The 21,011-nt window shown below is 38.6% G+C and overlaps 1 protein-coding gene across 1 annotated transcript; it reads right to left on the reverse strand.

The window, feature by feature from the left end:
- Positions 1-1,989: 1,989 nt before the first annotated feature.
- Positions 1,990-20,614, reverse strand: LOC6564564 (the record flags this gene model as incomplete). Its single annotated transcript, XM_032738152.1, is given in 10 exon segments — positions 1,990-3,920; positions 4,008-4,226; positions 4,320-4,660; positions 4,798-4,925; positions 4,995-5,313; positions 6,306-6,376; positions 15,452-15,675; positions 15,794-16,294; positions 16,795-16,892; positions 20,542-20,614. Coding segments are annotated over 10 exon segments (3,204 nt in total), but the record flags the coding sequence as incomplete, so codon positions are not given.
- Between the last annotated feature and the right edge of the window lie 397 nt (positions 20,615-21,011).

Below are 21,011 nucleotides of genomic sequence, written 5' to 3' on the forward strand. Positions count from 1 at the left end.
TCATATCGTTTCAAGATTTGTTTATTTAATGTTCAGTTTTTTAATATTTATTGTGTAGTTATATATATTTTTCATACCCTTGCAGAGAGTATTACAAAATCACTAATGACAAGTGTTAATATTTGACGAGATGTTTATCGACATCGGAGCTATATATATATATAGAAACTAATTGAAAATGGGTCAACAAAATCAAATTGATTACACAGAAACAGTCGAATGGATTTTCGTAATTTATTATTTAGATTTGATGTGAGCTGATTGGCTCTGATTTGCAAGGGTATTTAATCTTCGGCGTGCCAAAGATAGCTGCTTTCTCTTGTGTTTTTTTTTTATTTATTTTTATTATTATTGGGCAAAACTACAAATTGTTGAAGCTGCTGAGTTTTTGATTGATCTGACATTGGGTACAGGGTATTTAATAGTCGAGAAATCTCGACTATGCTTGATCGCACTTCTTGTCTGTTGGCCGTTACTGAGGACGGATTTACTACAAAAAAATGCAAATGTTTTTTTTTTTGTTTTGTTTTTTGTCTTAAGTTAATAGAAAAGTACGTTATCCGCTGAACTAATTAACTAATTACATTTCATAATGTTTTTGGGCCTACGGCCTGATGTTGCATATTATGAATAGGCACGATTTCTCAAGCACCAGTTAGCATTAAGGATAGAGAATCAGGCAGCTCAACCGTAATTCAACTGAAGATTGAGGAAACCGGCCTGATTTTTGCTTTGCTTTACTTGTTGCTTATTGACTTAATGATTTACATACATATTGTTTATGTTTACATATGTTTCTGTATGTAACTGTCATGAGTATTAATTATTAATTAATTAATTTATTTAATGCTTTCTTTTCTCTCTTCTCTCTTGTCATATTGTTTATTAAGGCAAACGCAAACGCATTTTAATTGTGAATACATAGTGTCAATTGTTATGTAATTGTTCTTTTTTTGTTTTTTCTTTTCGTTTTTTTTTCTTTTTCTACAGGTTTAAATTCTAAAGTTTAGAATATGCCACTCGATTTGTTGTTTGGTATTCAAATTTGTTAACTAATCTAAAAGTGTAAGAGCTCAGTTAAGCTTCAGCTTTAATTAGCATTGTTGTCTATACCAATAAGTACATCAGATACTACATACTGATGTACGTTTATATAGTATTTATAAATGAACTGTTGCCTACTCGTTCAGTGTTTTTTTTCGCATTTGTTTTTTGTTTTTTGTTTTTTGCATTGATTAAACTAAATGTTTTACATTACTGTATTACATCATTTGTTTTAATTATTATAATTATTTTTAAATATATATAGTTATATATATGTATATTTTACTTTACGTGAAATCACAGTCCGTATGTGAAAAGACTTTATGTATGTACTCGAACGATAAAATAAATATATATATATGTTTATACATATATCTATATAATGCATGGATTTGTATATGTATTTGTAAATATGAATTATGTAAACGCTGTATATGCGCATATACCGCTAATTATTTCATACATCTCTAGCAATTGTTTTTGTATATATATATACCTATGTACTCACTTTATATATATATTTTATATTATACGCATAAGTACTATTTTCAAGGCTGTGACTGAAAATTTCTTTAACAAAATGTGTATTGAGCGAAATGTGTATGTGTGTGGTGTGTGTGTGTGTCGCTGTGTGGGTATGTGTGTGTGTGCGTGTGTGTGTATTTTTAATAAAAGGCATTCGTTAAATCTTGTTCATTGTTAGAAAAAAACTTCTTGAGTTTAGATTCAAATTGATTTTTAGCTACATAATATGTATGTCTATAAGATTTGATTTAAATTGTTCTTTGCTTAAATTGCTAAAATTGATTTATAATTTATATTTTTTTGATGAATTTTTGTGGTTGCTGTTCAACATTTTTTTAAGATTATTTTTTAATTAATTAGCTAATTTAATAAAAAAGCCTTTTTAATGAGTTTTTTTTTTTTTTTTTGGTTTTGTTTTGATTTTTATTTTTATTTATTTTTTTTGTTGTTTTGTTTTTTTGCATTTTAGTTTTCAAGTTGATATGAGCATTCACATAAGTTTTATGATCTACAAATTTGTGTAATTGGTGCATGTACATGTGTGTGTGTGTGTGTGTGTGTGTGTGTGTACGTGTGTATGTGTGTGTGTGTGTGTGTGTAAGTTTGGGCACTAATCACCTTAAAGCAAATACTTAGCAAAAGCGCACCCTTGACAAAGTGAACCAAACGTTGAGAGAGAATGGTTAACAGCAGTTAGGATCTAATATTGTCATCAAAAATGGAGCATGTGTTTAATGATGGGGAAGCGATAGATAGGGGGATGTTTGGAGGATTAATGCATTCATGAAGTGTATTTTTGGTGTGTAATGTTTTGTTTTGTTTTTTTTTTTTGTTAGAGTATTCATTCGCATTTCATATTATGTATAAGTATTTAGTAGTAAATATATGCATTTAAGTACTTGAAGTGTGTCACTTGATTTTCTTTTTGGATTTTGCATTGCTTTGGTTTGGTTTAAAAAACTTCTTACTCACCGGAGTTGTTCTTGGTTTCTATGTGTGTAAAAATTCATAAGCGCCATTTGTCAGCTGATTTGATCAATATAATATAATAATAATAATAATAGTAATAATATTAAGTATAATAATCATAATATTGACTTGTGTAGCGATCGAGGTTGCACCTAAAACGCAATGCTTGTACGCCTGGCCCCCATGCAGCCACCACCGCCGCCGCCCATGCCACGCATCGTTCCATGCGACACACTGCGTCCCATGCGTGCCTCGCTGCCGCGACGCTCGCGTGCTCGCCGCAACAGATCCGAGGTGCTGGGCCGACGATTGTTGCTGGCCGTGGAGCCGCGACGTCGACACGAGACTATGTCCGACGTCGAGGAGCGGCGTATGTTGCCCGATCCGCAATCATTGGCACCAGCTGCAGGCGATGCACTGCCTGAACCACCGCCAGCTGCCATAAACGGCGACAGGAAGTACGGCGACAATGATGATGGATGCGCCATTGAGTCGCGACGCGGCATGCTTAGCAACTGCGAGTGGTCCAACAGCAGATTCATCGACTCCTGCTCCTGCTCCAGCTCCGGATCAACCACCTCGATACGCAGATCCGGCGGCAGGGGTAGAGCTGTCACGGTCAGACTTGTGCCGCCGCACAACGAGGATGAGCGCGACTCCGACTGGGTGGACAGTTCCGATTTGTGGCCAGCTCCCACACGGAGGCCACTGTACAGTGTCTTGATGTGAAAATCGAATGACTTGAAGTCAAGCAGTGAGCGTCGCTTCTGGGCCTTCGTCTGCAGTGGGGCACCGCTCGACTCTGGCTCATCTGCAGCCATGTCATTGTTGTTGTTGTTGTTGTTGTTGAGCGTATCAAACTGGATCTGTTTGGCATGCGAGCCAATTGGGCAACTGGTTGTTGCTGTTGTTGGTGTGGCACGATGCTGATAAGGTTGTTGTAGTTGTAGATGCTGTTGCTGTTCTTGTTGCTGTTGTTGCTGTTGTTGCTGTTGTTGCTGTTGCTGTTGTTGCTGTTGTTGTTGCTGCTGCACCTCGTGTTTGCTTATTGTTGTTGTCATAGTATTGCTACTTAGGCTAGTTTTACTGCTAATCACTTTCAATAATTTATTATCGTTATCTAAGGACTCCTTTCGTCACTGAATAACACAGAAACCCTGCTTGGCAGCCTCCTTGGCATCCGCCTCCTCAATGAAAGCCTCCTCCTCATGCTTGGGCGAATCGGCACCGCAGGGTCCACCGCCGCTCAGACTGAGTGGGCCCTGCGGGCAGGCTGATTGTCACCGAAGCGCCAGTGTCGATATCATTGGCGGTCGCACTGGCTTATTCTCTAATATGCGCTCCAATTCCAGCATTACGCTGGACGACAGCCTCGGCAAGAGCTGTGAGTGTTATGTTATATACACACACATATATATAAATATATATATATATTCATTCGTTAGATGTGATGGCGGCTTGAAACTCACCTGCAGCGATTGCAGACTTTGATGCAGCTGCTCCGCCGATGTGGCACCCAGCAGAAGGCACTGAACGGGCTCGTGCTTCAGTGACCAGGCAATCGACAGCTGCGTCGGACTGCAACCAAGCTTCTCGGCCAGCGCGGCCAAATCACGCAACCGATCGCAATGACGCCGACCCTCCTCAATGCGATCCTTGCCCCAGCTACCCTGCGGCGATAGTGCAGCCTGCCAGCAGCAATACAACAATACACATTGATATTAATTAATAATAGAAAGAAACTAAAAAAAATAGCAATTAATAATAATGGGGAGACGCACATTCCGATTGATCTCATCTTCGGTCCACGAGAAGCTCTTGGTCTTGAACGAGCCCTTGGGCAGGAAGAGCTTGTCCCCGTTCTGCGTATCGCTCAATGCCATGGACAGTGGTCCCCAGGCCATCAGACCCACTCCTATTTTGTTGTACATCTCGGGCAAATACAGTTCGCACTTCTCGCGACAGAACATATGGTACTCGGACTGCTCAACGATCGGAGTGATGCAGTTGAATTGTCGGCAGTTGGTGTACGCCTCCATTATCTCCACCTGAGACCATCTCGCGGTGCCCCAATACATGGCCCAGCCTTGCTGGATGACATAGCTCATCGCTCGCACCACTTCTGCAAGTAATGGTCAGAAATCGGTATAAATAACAATGGACAAATAGACATATAATAGATATATGTATCTATAAGTAAATATATACACTCTAAATAGATAAAGCTTTAATCAAACTAGAAGACTTGATGATACCCACCTTCCATGGGGCACATTGGATCTGCCTTGTGAATGATGACGATATCGATGTAGTTCAACTGCAGACGCTGCAAACTTGCCCGCACGCATTCAATAATGTGCTTCCGGGATAGACCCCGCTCCTCGGATCTACACAATCGAGAGGCATATATATATACATATATATAAGTATATACTTTGCCTGATTTGATTACTCACTTTGTGCTCCAATACACCTTCGTTGTGATCACATAGGTGGTGCGCTTCCAGCCGGTGCGCTGCAATATTTTGCCAATTTCCGTCTCGGAGTGCGCCTCGGAAATGTCAAATAGATTGATGCCACTGTCGATGGCCAGTTTTAGAATGGCCTCGGCCTGCTCATCACTGACGCCCGGCGAGAACACTGGCCATGTGCCAAGGCCCACGTTCGAAATACGCAGTCCGCTCTTGCCCAGGTTTTTGTACCGCAATCCCGGTGTGGGCGTCGAGCCATGCCGCAGCGGCAGCGCCGGATTAGAGCCAAGGCTTATCGAACGGCCTAAGGCGTTGACAATGGCAACATTCCACAGATGGAATGGATCAGTATCGGGGTCGGGGTCGGGGTCGGATTGTGTTCAGTAAGCATGCGGCGGTAAAAGTTTGTTTATTCATTTGTTAGTGAATCCCATTAACAGACTGTTTTCTAGCAATAAAAACAAAACAAAACAAAAAACCGTGCAATAACCAGCAACATCAAAATAAAACATAAACTTTGACAGCCTAATCCAAAAGTATTTGGCCTAAATGCAGGTGCAAGTTGGTAAGGGAGACAGATGCGTGGAGAATGAATATAAATTAGTATCTAAAGTTCTCTGTTTTTACTCTGTTCTAAGGTTATTTCAATTCTAATCACAGTTCATGTTGCATGTACTGTAAGTGTTTTGGAATGGCTAAGGATCCGTAACCCTTCGACTTAGCAAGCCAATAATTATTGTATATAGACTCTCACAGAGTGGAATGCAGCTGCTCGAAAAGTTTGTAGATATTGGTTAGTCAGACCGATCGATGCGTTACTGGGTTGCAGGGGTATAAACTAATTAATTATGGCCCCAACTGTTGTGGCTTGAATGTCTTTTAGCTTAATTGGAATCCAAGCTGTGCATGCAGCTGTCAATATTAAATGTTGCCACGTTAATTCAAAATACATATATGCAAATAACAATTTTCCGAACGGAGTTTCGTGCCAGTTGTGGGAAAATAGAATCAAAAAGCAACTCGTACCACTTGCGGTGCGAAACAGGGCAAAACGTGAGTTGTTTCGTGATCGGGAAACTCAATACGCGTGACGATGTTCGAGATGGATGTATGTGCGGATGTACGGCTACTTATACGTCAGTGATAAGTTTTACACAAAAAAAAAAAAAACAAAAAAAAAAAACAAAAAAAAGAATAAGAAAAAGAATAGAAAATACAACAAGCCAAGCAATTGAAGAGTATCAAACTAAAAGACCAAAAAATTATAAGTTTATATAATAGTGAGAAATTCGATACCGAAATCAAGATGACCGCCCGTACCACTGAACTCCTCCATACAGTCGAGTGACGCTATAGGAGCCCGGCACCTGCAAATAGACCGGCATAACAATGTTTCGATCAAGTTGTATTCTCTTCTTGTTGTTGTTGTTCTTGAAAATTGTACATTAATAGTGCCTAACCCAAACAGTGCCTTAAATATGTACAAATATATTTATAGTTTTATTAATGGCAAACAAAAAAATACTCGGATTATTGCCAAGTATCGAAACTAACTGTTAGTAAATCTAGTTTGCCACTTCTTTCTAGTTAGTTGGTTCAACAACCTCAGCCCCCCCAGCAGGCATTACCTGTAAATAGTGACCGGGTTTGAGTCATCGCTTGCATTGTCCATATTGTTGTTGTTGTCGTTGTTGCTTGTCGCTTGTGCGGCGGACGTGGCGCCCATTACGAAATTTAATGTGCCTGGCAACGCCATACCAGATACATTCAAAATGCCGCCGTTATTCACGTTCAGTACGGTGTCTGTTGCAGTCGCAGTCGACGTTGCCGTTGCCGTCGCTGGCGCTGGCGCTGATGCTGTCGTTGATACTGTTACAGACACTGTAGATGGCTCCACTCTATTCGCTGTACCGGTCGGTTGCAGTACCGTTATGGCTGCCAAGCTGCCGTTATTGGCTAAATCGACGCCGGCATCAGTGCCGCCAACACCGCCATGACTCTCATGGTCAAGCAGCAGCGGGGTGCTGGCATTGGGCACCACCACACCACCGATGTTCGCTTGCTGCGCGTAATCGTACGCTGTGTGCGCTGCAGCTGCGCTGCCCTGCGTCGCAGTTGTGTTTGTATTTGTGTTCGCATTCGCATTCGCATTCGCATTTACAGTTGCATTTGCAGTTGTATTTGTATTTGTATTTGTATTTGTATTGGTGTTGATGTTGGCCGGGCTGCCATCACTATTCAGACTGCATACCATGGACATCTTGAGCGGGGTTTTTGGTTGCCAGCTGCTCGACTTGTTTGCTACTTGCTGCTAGTCCATCGACTGGAGTCCGATGCCATGATTGTAACGCTTTTGTTTTAACTTGGCCGTTGCATGCGTTGTGTCGTTCGACTTAATTTTAGTTAGCTTTATGTTTTATGTTTTATTTTCATTTGTTGATTATCCGATTTGAACACTACTTTACTTAAATTTGACTAATAATCACAATTTGAATGTTTCACAGCAGCTTTTAGCTATAGCTGCTACTTTAAGGCAAGTCCAGTCAATAATTTGTTGCTTTGGATTCTATAAAATCGATAAACTGCAGTTGAATTTATGTACATACGTATGTACCATATACCTATGCATACATACATACATAATGCATACATAATGCATACATAATGCATACAAATGCAACTAGTTTGCTTCATTTTATTCACTTGATGTGCACACATATTCTAGCCCAGATCCTTCCACAAATTCTGCTTCAAAATGCGACTGGCAGGACAATTCCCCATTATGCAATAAACTCAGAACCAGAACCACAACCAGAATATATTTTGCAACAGTTAAACTACGATAAAAATATTGTATACGGGTTAGTCCTGTCACCAGAAATGCTGAATATTTAAACAAGTTCAATTTGCAGGGTATACAGTAGTCGGTACACAATAATTTGCCAGGCTTGCAGTCATTAGCCGCTCTATGGCAATATTGTAATTGTGGCTTTGCAATATGAAACAATGGATGGCATGTTAACACTCGCGACCACATCCACTTCCACATCCACATCCAGGAGAGCAGAGCTGTCGAAAAAGCTGTTAAAGTAATGGGGTCAAAGCTGTTGGTGTCATGAACGCAAGCGCAAACTGTGTGCACCAAAACAAAGTGGCACAGAACAACAACAAAAATTTGATTTACACACTGCAACACAAATGAGACACATGGAGACACATTGAATAAACAACTAACAACGATTATATAGTTGGCAAACTTACTAAGCACTTTAAATATATAATTTTTCTTTCTTTCTTTTTGGTATATGCATTTGAGTAAAAAGCTTTAACAATTTTGGCTGATTTATTAATTTATTTAATTTTGTTGTTGTTTTTTTTTGTTTGCCTATAAAATTTCAACAAAGGAACAAAACCATGGAAAACGTGACTTGAAACCAAATGTTGGCGGGTTTGGGCTGGGGACCCAGGGCCGCCAGCATATGCCACTTCACGTGGCTGGTCACGCAACACCACACAACACAACACAGCAACTGAGCGGACCAAAATGCAAATTTGTGTGCCCGGTAAGCGAAACCATTATGACCGAGGCGCAGCATTGACTTTGGCTGAGACCCAATGCCTAATTTCTATTACCAACACGGCAGGCGGCTCGTGACTTCTGCCATGACCTTCGGACAGGAAAGGGTAGGCCCGAAAAGCTGCCGACATCAGCACAAGTCCTAAGTACAACAAACAGCACACAGTATGTATGATATTACTCACTTTATTTGTTATTTATTGATTTTACAGGACTATGGCCCCCAGCGCATTAAGTTGTTCAACAGGGCATTTTGATCAGTGATTACTGACTTAACTATAGCCTTTGCCTAGCCCCAAACTTGACAGCACTAATTGAAATTTCAACACTTTCCTCAAATATCTACAGGATCTCTTATTTCTTGTTCACTTTAATTGAGGACGAACTTGATTTCAATTCGAATTCTTGCACAGCATAGATATTTAACACACTTGTCGAGATTTGACAGATTCTCTGCGAATTAGCAGCGACCAATCAGCAATTAGATTAATGAAACTGGCACCAAGTCCAAGTCTTAGTAATCTTTGATTAGATTACGATGCCAGACTCATTGGATCAACATTTAAAAATTCGACAAAAAAAAGGAGCTGCAAAAATTTGAAAATGCATTTAGACTGGCAACTGGCAGCTGGCAGCTGGCAACTGGCAACTGGCACTTGCCACAAGCAGTTAATTAACAAATACGCTGAAAGCATCTACGATTCGATTCGATTTGATTTTGAAAACAATGTGAGCTATCCAGAAATCACTGATTCGAATAATAAAGGCAATTATATATGCATTGTCGAGCTGTTTGATAATATCTATAATAGCTGCTCAGCACTTAACGCTTATTTGTGTGTGTGCGTGTGTGTGTGTGTGTGTGTGTGTGTGTTTGGGGGGCATAGCCAAGTTTTCGATTCAGTTTGCCGTATAATTTGTCATTAGACACAATTATTTCTAGATTAGCGGCTGTTCAAATTGTGCGCCGCTTACAGTGCCTCCCAAATGTATGCTATAGTAAATAGCCGCTGGGCAAATGGACTTGGATTGCGATGATTTGCTTACAGATGACTGTGTATGTGTGTGTGTAGAAAAGTACATTTATTGATTTTGTTTAGTGCTTAAACTGTCTCATTGCCGATTATCTGTTCAGCAATATATATATATATATATATATATATATATATATATATATATATATATATATGTATGTGTCCCATATAGATATATATGTGTGTGCCTTTGTTTGCATATACAAGTCCAGCTCAGCGTTGCTTTGACACATTTGGTACATAAATCAAGAGTCTAGGCCATATTCTGGTTGGCTGACTACTGCTTGTGGGATTATGGCAACTGGCTCGCACAGCCAGCCTGCAAATTACATAAAAGCTACTGGGGCGGGCCCTTGATCTTAATAAGAACAACTCTCGGCTCTGCGCAGATTTCATAGTCGGCCCGAAAATAAATGCATATAAGGAAAAGTGGAAAGAGCTATAACAAAAAATACAATTTTATGCACTTGGTTGCAGCTGCCATGGACACGCTGGCACCGACTGAGACGCCCAACCCATCCTTGACTTGTCTTGATGCTGAAAATAGTATTCGCACACACACACAGACACACACATACACACATAGAAGCCTGTATATATATACATGTTTTATTGCGTCACTTCTCAAGCCTCGTTGTTTCGAGCATTTATTTTTTATGTGCATTTACCCGACCAGTGCTGTGAAATGGATTATGAGTGCAGCAAAAAAAAAAAAAAGAAAGCCAACAACATGGAACATGGAACATGGAACATGGCAAACGAATTGTTAACTAAATTGAAATACCTTTGCCAGTTTGCTCGACTCTGTCGCCAATTTGTTATGGCCAAATGGAGGAGTGTGCAAAATGCGTACACAAATATAAATGTTTGATAAATGTATGCGCATATCTTTAAATGTTTTATGTGTTTATGTTTATGTTTATGTTTCTTTTATTATCTTCTTCTTTATTTCTTTTCTTTTTTTTTGCACAACTCCCCTAAAGTTGGCATTTGAATGGCATCGCATCAAGCTGAGGTACTCGTATTTATATTTGGATTGCTGCTATTTGTATACGTATTCCAATTCTCCGGTCCACAGATGCCGAGATTATGTACGGTGTCACGAATATATATATATATTTCCAGAGGTGGGCGATTGTCGCAAGGCGACGCTTTAAGGAGAGTGTCGTCGCTTAGGCGCAGCACGTATTCGACATTATAAATAATAAAATAAATACCCAAATATATACATATATATATGTATGTGTGTGTACATATATATGCATTCACTAGCTATAAATATGTAAGAATAGAGCCACATTCGTTCTCGTTTCACGTTTCTGGTTACGCGTTACTGGTAACTGGTAACTGGTAAGTGGCAACTGGCAACTGGCAACTGGTCGATATGCCGCATTTTCTCTGTTTATTTACTGCAGATTTCCATGACCCACAGAATGACATTTTTACAGGCATATAAATGCGGATTTGGGCAGTTCAAATTAAGTGACAATATTGGAAGTGGCAAATCGGATAGAAATACGGATACTTATTGTAGCTGAGAATTAAATCAAGTTTAGTTCGAGTAACAATAAAAGAAATGAAAACGAATCAAAGTCAAAGATTCAGCGTGAATACATCGTATTTTTCCAAGCATGGTGATCGAATTTTAGAAAATCACATAACTTACGTTAGAAAAGGAAATTGTAATGGACACTTTAATATATTTTGATTCCATGTCAGGTGTTATATGGCAAGGCAATCGATACTAACTGAAGGCAACTGAAGGCCTCCGAATTATATAAATTGTTTTATGATTGGTTCTGTTGATCGCGACACGCATATTTGTGTGTGTGTTGTTGGGTGTGTGTGTGTGTGTGTGTGTGTCTGGGTCCAATGTGTCGTGTGACATGCAACACAATAAACATTCAAACGCTTGTCATGTTTATATGACCAAAAAGATCATTTGACACGCGCATGAAAACAAAGCCAGCCAAGAGGCACGACAAATAACTTGATACAAACTCAATATATATAATTATAGATATATATATATATATATATATATATATCTGAGACAGACAATAACAGTAAGCAAATAGCACAGTATTGATAATTTGATTGACAATCAATTTGAATTTGAAATGATATATGATTGAGTTATTATGATGATTTCGCTTTAAGGCCCAGTTGGCACTGGATGCTTAATATGCATGAAATCTGTGTTTTATTTAGTAGTCTAGTATCCAAAGAGTTGGATCTTTGAGATAGAGACTCGAGCGAGATTATGCATTATTTGTTTGTTTGTTTCTTATTTTTATTTCTGGCGCAAAAATGGGAGAACAAATAAATAACAGAATGCTGCAAAGTGTAATGAGGATGTTGCGACGTGCAACGCGCCACATGCGGCACAGGCGCAATGGGCCACGAGTGTTAGTCTCTGTGTGTGTGTGTGTGTGTGTGTGTGTGTGTGTGTGTGTGAGTGTGTCAGTTCAGTTAAGAAACCCACTAAAACATACGTAATTCTTTCCATTTCTTGTTTTTGTTGTTGGCAGTAAAACATCAAAAGTAAAACATATTTTTTATTTGCATCGATTTTTTTGTTGTTGAGAATAACACGAATTTCAAGCAGCACAGATTGAGAGAGATCAGTAAGGGAATCGACACACTTATGTTAAAATCTCATAATTGGCATTGGCAGCACCATCAAAACAAACACTTTTCGATTTCACTAGCAAAAAACAATGAAATGAAATGAAAGCATAGTAAATATTATTAAATATGGTATGTGTATGGGCCACATTGCTGCCGGCGCGTGTTGCAAGGTTAAACCTCGAACAAGACGAATACAAGACGCAACACTAAATGATGCTCTTCAATCGGTGTGTCATAACAACAATGGAACAAGTCACAAGCACTGTAACAAAAAAAGCAAAGAGCAACTAGATGGCCAACAAAGTTGGCTTGCAATTGGATTGGATATTCACACATGAAGACAAATATAGAAATTGTAAGATGAACCAACGGAAAATGTTGCACGCAACTTGTGCCCTAACACGATGATCAATTATTTTGGCTTAATGTCTGCCATATATATATATATACACACACATATATATATATATATATATATTTGCACGTCTTTTATGTGAATAGATAAACAACGATTTGGCGATTGGGCACACAATGTCACATCATAAATGGCACTTAAATGGCGTTTAAGAACGCAAATCGGAATTTTATTCGATTTGTGGATCTGTTACATGTCTCATCTCTTGTCCACGTGTGTGTTACATATATACATATATATATATATATACATGCTTTTGTACATAATCGTGTGCGTTTGGCTGTTATACATAATTAATCACTGCATTTAATATTTTCATAAATGATACATACATATGACTTTGTACATGTATGTGTACAATTCTATGTTCTACACTATTTCTACGCTACGATTTATGAATGTTTTAAAACAAATATTTTATTGTTGTTGATTGCTCGTTCTATGGCTTGTTATATTATTTATGTATATTTATTTATATGTATATATATATATATATATATATATGTTTTTCTGTTGTTTTCTTTTGCCGCTTCTGCCGCGCGCCGTGGCCGTCCGTTGCGTCTGACACGCGAAACACGTAACACCGCAATGAAGTCGACAGGCGAAAGACAAAATATTTTGGCCCGCCAGCCGAAAAACAGCAAAGCGAAAATGGCGAATACGCTGGCAGTGGCAGAAGCAGAGGCAGTGGCAGTGCCAGAAAGCAGAGACCAGAAAGCAGAAAGCATAAAACAGAAGGCACAAAGCAGACTTGGCCGACCTGGCGCACAACGGCCACAACAACACACACGACTACAAAATTTGCTGGCCTGGCAGCCGGCGGACGAGCGGGGAAAACATTTGTGCGAAGGCAGTAAAATATAAAAAAAACAAAAAAAAAAAAACAGCAACAGCAATAACAACAAAAAAGCGAATAAAAAAAAACAGAAGAAATGAAACGGCGGCGGCATCTCAACATCGGCATTGGCATCGAAACGACGACAAAGCCAAATGCACGTGTTACTTGTACGAGAAAAACAATAAAATACAGGAAAATGTCGTACAAGCGGCGAACTGAGAGAGAGAGAGAGAGAGAAAAGGAAAAGAAAGAGAGCGAGAGAGAGAGAGAGAGAGAAATGTGGAATAAAAGAGCATGCTAATAGCACGCGCAATTGCAATTGAGAGTTTTACAAACAGAAACAAGCTTTTTGGCTCTCTGTTTTTGTGGTGAATTTTGAGTGGCACACACGTGTTCCACTTTTCAAGCACACCGTCACAAAACCGCAGTGCAACCCATACCACCAACAAAAAAAAACAAAAAAAACCCACCCAAAACCAACAACATCCCAGTCCAACCCCAGGCGGGGTTCTTCTATGTTCTGTCCAAAATGCGCCTCGCCAAGGGAAATGGAAATGGAAATGAAAATGGACACGTTTATTCGTGTGCATATGTATGTAGTATGCAAATACATACACACACACTCACACACATATGTATGTCTTGTTCATATGGAATTTGTGTCGAGCTCAAGTGTTTTGCACTTTTCTTTTTTTTGTTGTAGTTTTGACTAATACAAAGCGTAAGCTGAGTTAAGTTCTCTTTATTCTTTGTTTTGTTGACGGGTGGTGTGCTTTTGAAACCACACAAAAGTCCACCATGACACAGATGCGACAGATTCCATCAGAAAGAGTAAGTATAACTATACTGATTCCCATGCCCACGATCACTGTATGCAGTAGAGTTTGATCTTGAATGGTATAAAAGTACAGCAAATTTGGGATTGGGATTTCAGCTAAAGAATATCCATTTGTATGAGTATATATAAATATCGAAAAGATATGTTAATAAACAATTATTATTTATTTTATAAAATGCAGTTGTTTTCACGTCGTATGCGCAATATCGAACGCAAAAGACCGACTCATAAAAACTCAAGTTAAGCAATTATTTCTTTAATTAATTATTCTTCTGCGAGTGACAGTTCCACTTAATGTTTGACAACCTTTTATTGTACACATATTCGCAGGTAAATAAAATATAGACGTGGGAAACGAACAGATTGTTGGGCAGTAATTATTCATACAAAATACTTTTTTTTGCGATTTTCCCATTAAAAAGAGAGAGTAAAACTTGTTAAGTGCGGCAGATAATTGGACAATAATCAAATCAAAAAAGATTTACATTTATAAGACAATTATTTAGCAACAAATGCTTTGGTCAACATTTTTATTTGAAGATATTTGCAATATTTGCAAAACTGTTTAGCTGCAGCATAATTTGCAGCATTTGGCCGGAGGTGCATGTCTTGGCTAACTGAGCATCGAAACCGTTTAAACAGTCATCAATGTGTTGCAGAAGCTGAACAGCCAAAAGCTTTCACATGACGCATTCAAAAGCTCTCGGAGAGAGTTTTTTTTTTAGCGTTTGCGCGCCTTTTAATGCTGGGAGAACCACGAGAATATGCTGCCAGAGAATTGGGTTGATATGTTCTCAATTAACTTGTGACCAATTGAAAACTAAATGTAACTTTCTCAAAATCGTCTATAAATATTTCTTTTTTATTTATTATTTTTGTATATATATATATGGAAATATCTTTTAGTTATTAAAAATAAACAAAAAGAAGAGGAGAGAAAAAAAACGACACTCAAATTGAAGGCAAGGTAAAAGCACTTGAAAGCTTCTGCGCTTCAAATGGCTTTGATTGAGCAATGACTTTCAGCTCGTGTCATCGGAGCATATCGTATCAGGATAAAGAGAATGTAATTGGATAATATGCTAAATAGTGTCGATTGACATACTCACATGCGATGGTAGGCATCCGGCTGGTTCTGGGCACATGTCACGGACTGCTCGGACTCCGTAGAATCATCGCGCAGCGTCGCAACGCCGAGCGGTAGTATGGGTATTATAGCAGCTGTGGCAGCTGCAGCTGTTGCTGGCGGTCCCGCCAATGCCGCCGTGTATACTGTCGGCGGCGTTTCCGTAAAGTTTTGCGTTTGCGGAGATGGTGTCGTACTTACGGCCTCCTACATGAAAGCCAGCACAAAAAAAAAAACAAATTGGAAAAGAGGGAAAACACAAAGAATTTAGTGAATGCCTTCAATGGCCACAAACAGCACACAGAGATTAAGAACACACAAAAACCTTGAATTCAGCTACGCTCGGCACCGAGAAGCGCTTGCGTTCGTAAAGAGCTTCACGCTCGATGGAACGGCTGCGGAAGGCTGGCGGCAGTGAGCGATCTGGTGGTGTTTGCAGCTTGGGCGTCTCCGGTGTATGAACCCGTCCACCAGCGTTCGCTTGTGTTGCAACAGTTTGTTGCAGCTGCAATTGCTGACGTTGGTGTTGCTGTTGTTGCTGCTGTTGCTGTTGCGGCTGATGTTGCTGTTGCTGTTGCTGTTGTTGCAGGTGTTGTTGCTGTGAATGCGACGATGTTGTGGGTGGACTTTTTTCGTTTTGAGATTGCTGCTGCTGCTGCTGCTGCTGTTGTTGTTGCTGTTGTTGTTGCTGTTGTTGTTGTTGTTGGTGTTGTTGGTGTTGCTGTAACTGGTGCTGCTGCTGTCGCTGCTGGTTCTGCTCCTCACGCTTTTGCTGGCGTCGTATTTCAAAATCCAGCAAACGTGCCTCTCGGTTCTCCTTGTCGCGCTGTTTACATGCAATTGTTGCAAAGTGCATTTTAACTATAAATTCATCAGCCTTAGGCTCATTATTTTGCTTAATTACGAGAAGTGCGTATGTAGTATCTCATCTTTGGGCTCACTTCATATTCGCTCAAGCGATTCTTTGATTTGATTGATGAAGAAACGCGTGCATAAATTTAATTTAATTTTGTTTTGGCTTTTGTTTATGATTTAGTTGGTTTTTTTTTTTTGGTTTTTTTTTTTTTTGGTTAGAGATGCGTCTGCTTGCACACACACACACACACGCACGCACACACACGCAGGCACACACACACGCACACACACACAGGAAACACTCACACACACACGAATAGACGTGAACGAACACGAGACACTCACACACAAAAACAAACACACACAGACAGAGAAATAGAGAGAGAGAGAGAGAGAGAGAGAGGGAGAGAGAGAGAGAGAGAGAGGGAGAGAGAGAAGAAGAGGCAGAGGAGCACTGACACACCCACTCACCTTGTAGTTAATAGCGTCCTGCTCCTCCTTTTTGGCTTCACGCTCGTTGCGCTGCCGATCGCGCTGCTTCTCCTCGTCGGTTTGCGCTGTTTTGCTGTCTGTGTTGGTAAACGAATGAAAGAGAAACAGAAACGAAATGCGGATAATTGTTAACTAATTGATAAGCTTAATTGAACTGCCATCGAGTCTCGAGTCTGCATCTTCCATGCGCATTTCGAAAGTAAGAGAACCTTTTTCAAATAATATCGAATCATCAGCATTCAAAACATCCAAAACCAAAACAAAAATGCATACATAGAAAACTACATTCGTACAGAGATAGACACATTGTTGAGGATCAGTATGGCAGTATCAGTTATCAGAATATGCATGCAGTCTTTAATATGTACATAAATAGCAAAAGATTCACATTCGCATTCACAGAAGACACTCAAAATGTTGCATTCATTCGTGCACAAGTAATACATACATATACTATATTTATACATTGATCTAACTACTACTAATACTACTAATATTAACTACTAATAAGCGAAACTATAAATTTCACACTGGTAAGTAGTTGTTGTTGTTGTTGTTGTACTTATGTATGTATGTACATTTCATAGATGGATCAGTTTAAATATATATTTGAAGATTTCAATATTTACATTTATGTATATGCATATCGAGTTGGCCTGAAAGCTAATTGCATAGCTAAAACAAATGAGCCTGAATGTAGACTATGGCATAACTCATTCACATTTGACTTATCCAATCAAAACGAATGAGTTAGATGCAACATAGAAATCAAGCAAAAACTGGCTCAAAACTCAGAAGTTTTCGACAATAGAATTGTAATATGAATATTGAAAATATTTTAAAGATGCGTTTTTCTTTTTGTTTTTACTGGGTGTATTTCATATGTTTATCTTTGATACTTGCTGAACTTTCAAGAATTTTCAGTTTTCTTAAAATAAGCTGAATTGATTTAAGCTAACGGCTTTATTGTGCAACTACATAAGGCTTCTAGTCATACGCTAATCTCTGCAAGTACCATATTCAGTGGGGGAAAGTGTAAAAAAAGCTAGTGTTATTGGGGGATGTTGGCAGTTGGCAGTTGGCAGTTGGCAAATGCTGGTTACCTGGTGACCTTCGATATGTATTAATGTAGTGACATACATATATATATACATATATATATAAGTAGTGTATACAAACAAGTGTACATACCAGATTTGATTTGTTTTAGTTGGGCTTCTGCTTATTTCATAAACATCACACTTAGTACAATAATTGTATTAAGTGCAGGTACATACATACATACATATGTGTGTATGTATGTGCATATGTGTGTGCCATAACCTTTGAAAGGGAATCACTCGAAGCGAGAAATATGACAGAGAGCGAGAGAGGGAGAGAGAGAGAGAGAGAGACGCGGTATTCTACTTATGCACTTATCTATGTGCTTACAGTTATTGTACATACCTACTTATGTACTGCATTGTACAAGCTATGTGTGTGTTAGTGTTGAACAAGAGCAAACTATACGAGAAACGAAACGAAATGGAAGAAAAAAAAACTAAAAATAAATATACATATGTACTTGTACTATATACTATGTACTATGTACTATGTACTCTTTGCAAACAGAACTGGGAATTGAATGATTTCTGCAACCACAACAAAACAATCTATTATAATATAATATAAATGATGATAATCATAATAATCAAATAGAAACCATAAACTATGCGATAAATTTTAAATTTCAATTTAGGCAACACTACGAGACCAGAGTGAGAGACAGAGACAGACAGAGAGAGAGAGAGAGAGAGAGACAGATAGAGAGCGAGAGAGACAGAGCGAGAGCGAGAGCGAATTTGAGTGAGACAGGCGTACTCCTTACCTCTAGATGTGTCAGTTGGTTTTGTTGTTCTTTGTTGATGTTGATGTTGATGTTGTTGATGATGTTGTTGTTGTAGTTTTTGGTATTGTTATTGTTATTGTTATTGTTATTGTTGTTCTTGTCGGAGATGTGTCGATTGTATGATATTTTAGCATTTAATTTAACAACCGTTCGAGTGTTGCGTGTGCAAAGCAGACGAAATTTCTTGTTGTTTTTTGTTTTTTGTTTTTTTTTCTTTTGCTTTTTGTTTTAGTTTTAATTATTTTGTTTTTTTGCATCTGTTGTTATATTTTTTTTCAATTTTGTTTTTATTTTGAGCAGTGGCGATTGCGTTTAACGGCGAATTTAGCAGCGTGCGTGTGCGTGTGTGTGTGCGTGTGCGTGAAGAGGACTGTTTACCGTTACCAGGCACAACATATGCCCCTGCTGCATATGCAATGGCAATAGGTGTGTGTGTATGTGTTGGTGTGTGTGTGTGTGTGTGTGTGTCGGTGAGTGTGTGTGTGTGTGTGTGTGTGTGTGTGTGTTGGACAATACTTGAGGTCGAAACACTGAGTATTTTCGAAATTCAGTTTGCTTGCTGCTATGCACATACATACGCGGCTGTGTGTGTGCGTATGTGTGTCTGTCTACGATTCATGTTCAATGCTGATGTACCGTTAGATATTGTTGTTGTTGTTCTTATTGTTCTTGTTGTTGTTGTTGTTGTTGTAATGTATGGCAAGTATTACGAATACGATCTTGCTAGAATATTAGTAGCTGAGCGGTGGCGTTACGTGGTCGTGGAAGTGGGCGGTGGGCGGTGGGCGTGTCAAGGTGGATTAACGACACAATATCAAAGAAAAGAAGAAGAAAGAAACAACAAAATGTGAATGATTAATAATTTAGTCGTAACGATTTGCTTTGCATTGCTTTGCTCATTTTATGAAATTGACATTAACCAGTATTTGATGTATGTATGTACGTTCATCTTAAGCAAAATCAATTGTAACATTTTGTTGTTGTTGCAGCAGCAGCAGCAGCAGCAGCCGCAGCAGCCGCAGCAGCAGCAGACAGATAAAATATACGTATAAATATACGAGTGAAACGAGTGAAAATCCAAAAATAAACAAAAACAATAAATTCATTTCCTCATCTTTCCCTACACTCGTCACAATTGTCTATTGTTTAAATTTTCTATTCGCTTGCTAAGCACAATTCTAGCACATTTCTAATTATTCAAATTGTTTTCTTTTTATGTTTTTTTTTTTTTGCTTATATCGATGTTGTTGTTGTTGTTATTCGTGGCTTGCAGATTGTCATCTTGTTGTACTGGAAATTTGTTGGCTACATACATACATACGTAGGTCGGATATACATACATATGTATGCCTAGTGGATCGATTTTCAAAGTGAAATCAAAATAGGTAACTGAAAAATTGAAATAGTGACTGAATATTATATTATAAAGTGTTGTACTATATAGTGTATATACTGATATAGCATTTAAAACACGGTACTTGGCACTCGTACTACACGATTAAAGTCTCATGTTAATAAAGGTATCCAAGAGTTTGGAGATACATAATCAATATTTAATATACATACACATAATTTTTGTACTGATATATATATATATATAGAGCATAGTATATAGTTTTACATCTATGAATATATACGATTCAGGTTCACTTAGTTACATACGTACGTATACAAACGCAAGAATATTTAATCGAACTGTAAACAGAGCAAGAGACTGGGTACATTTAGAGACTTGCCGTTATATAGGAAACAACTAAAGATCCAAAAACAAAATTATAAAAAAGACGTACAAGAAATCAAAAAAATGCTGCAACTCCCACACCATAAATGCAACTCACTTGAGGAACCGCCGCCAGCGCCAGGTGGCGGATAGGAAAACCAAAATTGATGTGCCAGTTTGAAGTGGCCCAATTATGGGCTTGCTGCAAAACAAAAACAAAAAAAAAACAAAGAAAAAAATCATTTATATATTGCATTATATACACACATACATCATTCGATCAATTTAGATATCATCGAAAATATGTACAAAATCCAGTGGAGTCCAGTGGAGTCTTCAGTCATTTGCTTATTCCTTTCAACGCACAGCATTTGCTGCCACAAGACGAAGTGGCACTCGCCGGTTACAGCAAAGGATCGATCTTAGTTTAGTTAGTAATGCTTAGCTCATCAAGTATTTTTATTTTATGCTTGAATGAAGTAACATTAAATTAACTTTTCTCTACTACAGATTTTCTCCGCGTGTGCGAGTATTCCCCAATATTTGTATATTTCTTAAAGTTTGCCTTTATTGCCTCTCTTTTGGACC

The sequence above is a fragment of the Drosophila grimshawi genome, unplaced genomic scaffold (assembly GCF_018153295.1).
Source record: "Drosophila grimshawi isolate 15287-2541.00 unplaced genomic scaffold, ASM1815329v1 contig_848, whole genome shotgun sequence".
Lineage (NCBI taxonomy): Eukaryota > Metazoa > Arthropoda > Insecta > Diptera > Drosophilidae > Drosophila > Drosophila grimshawi.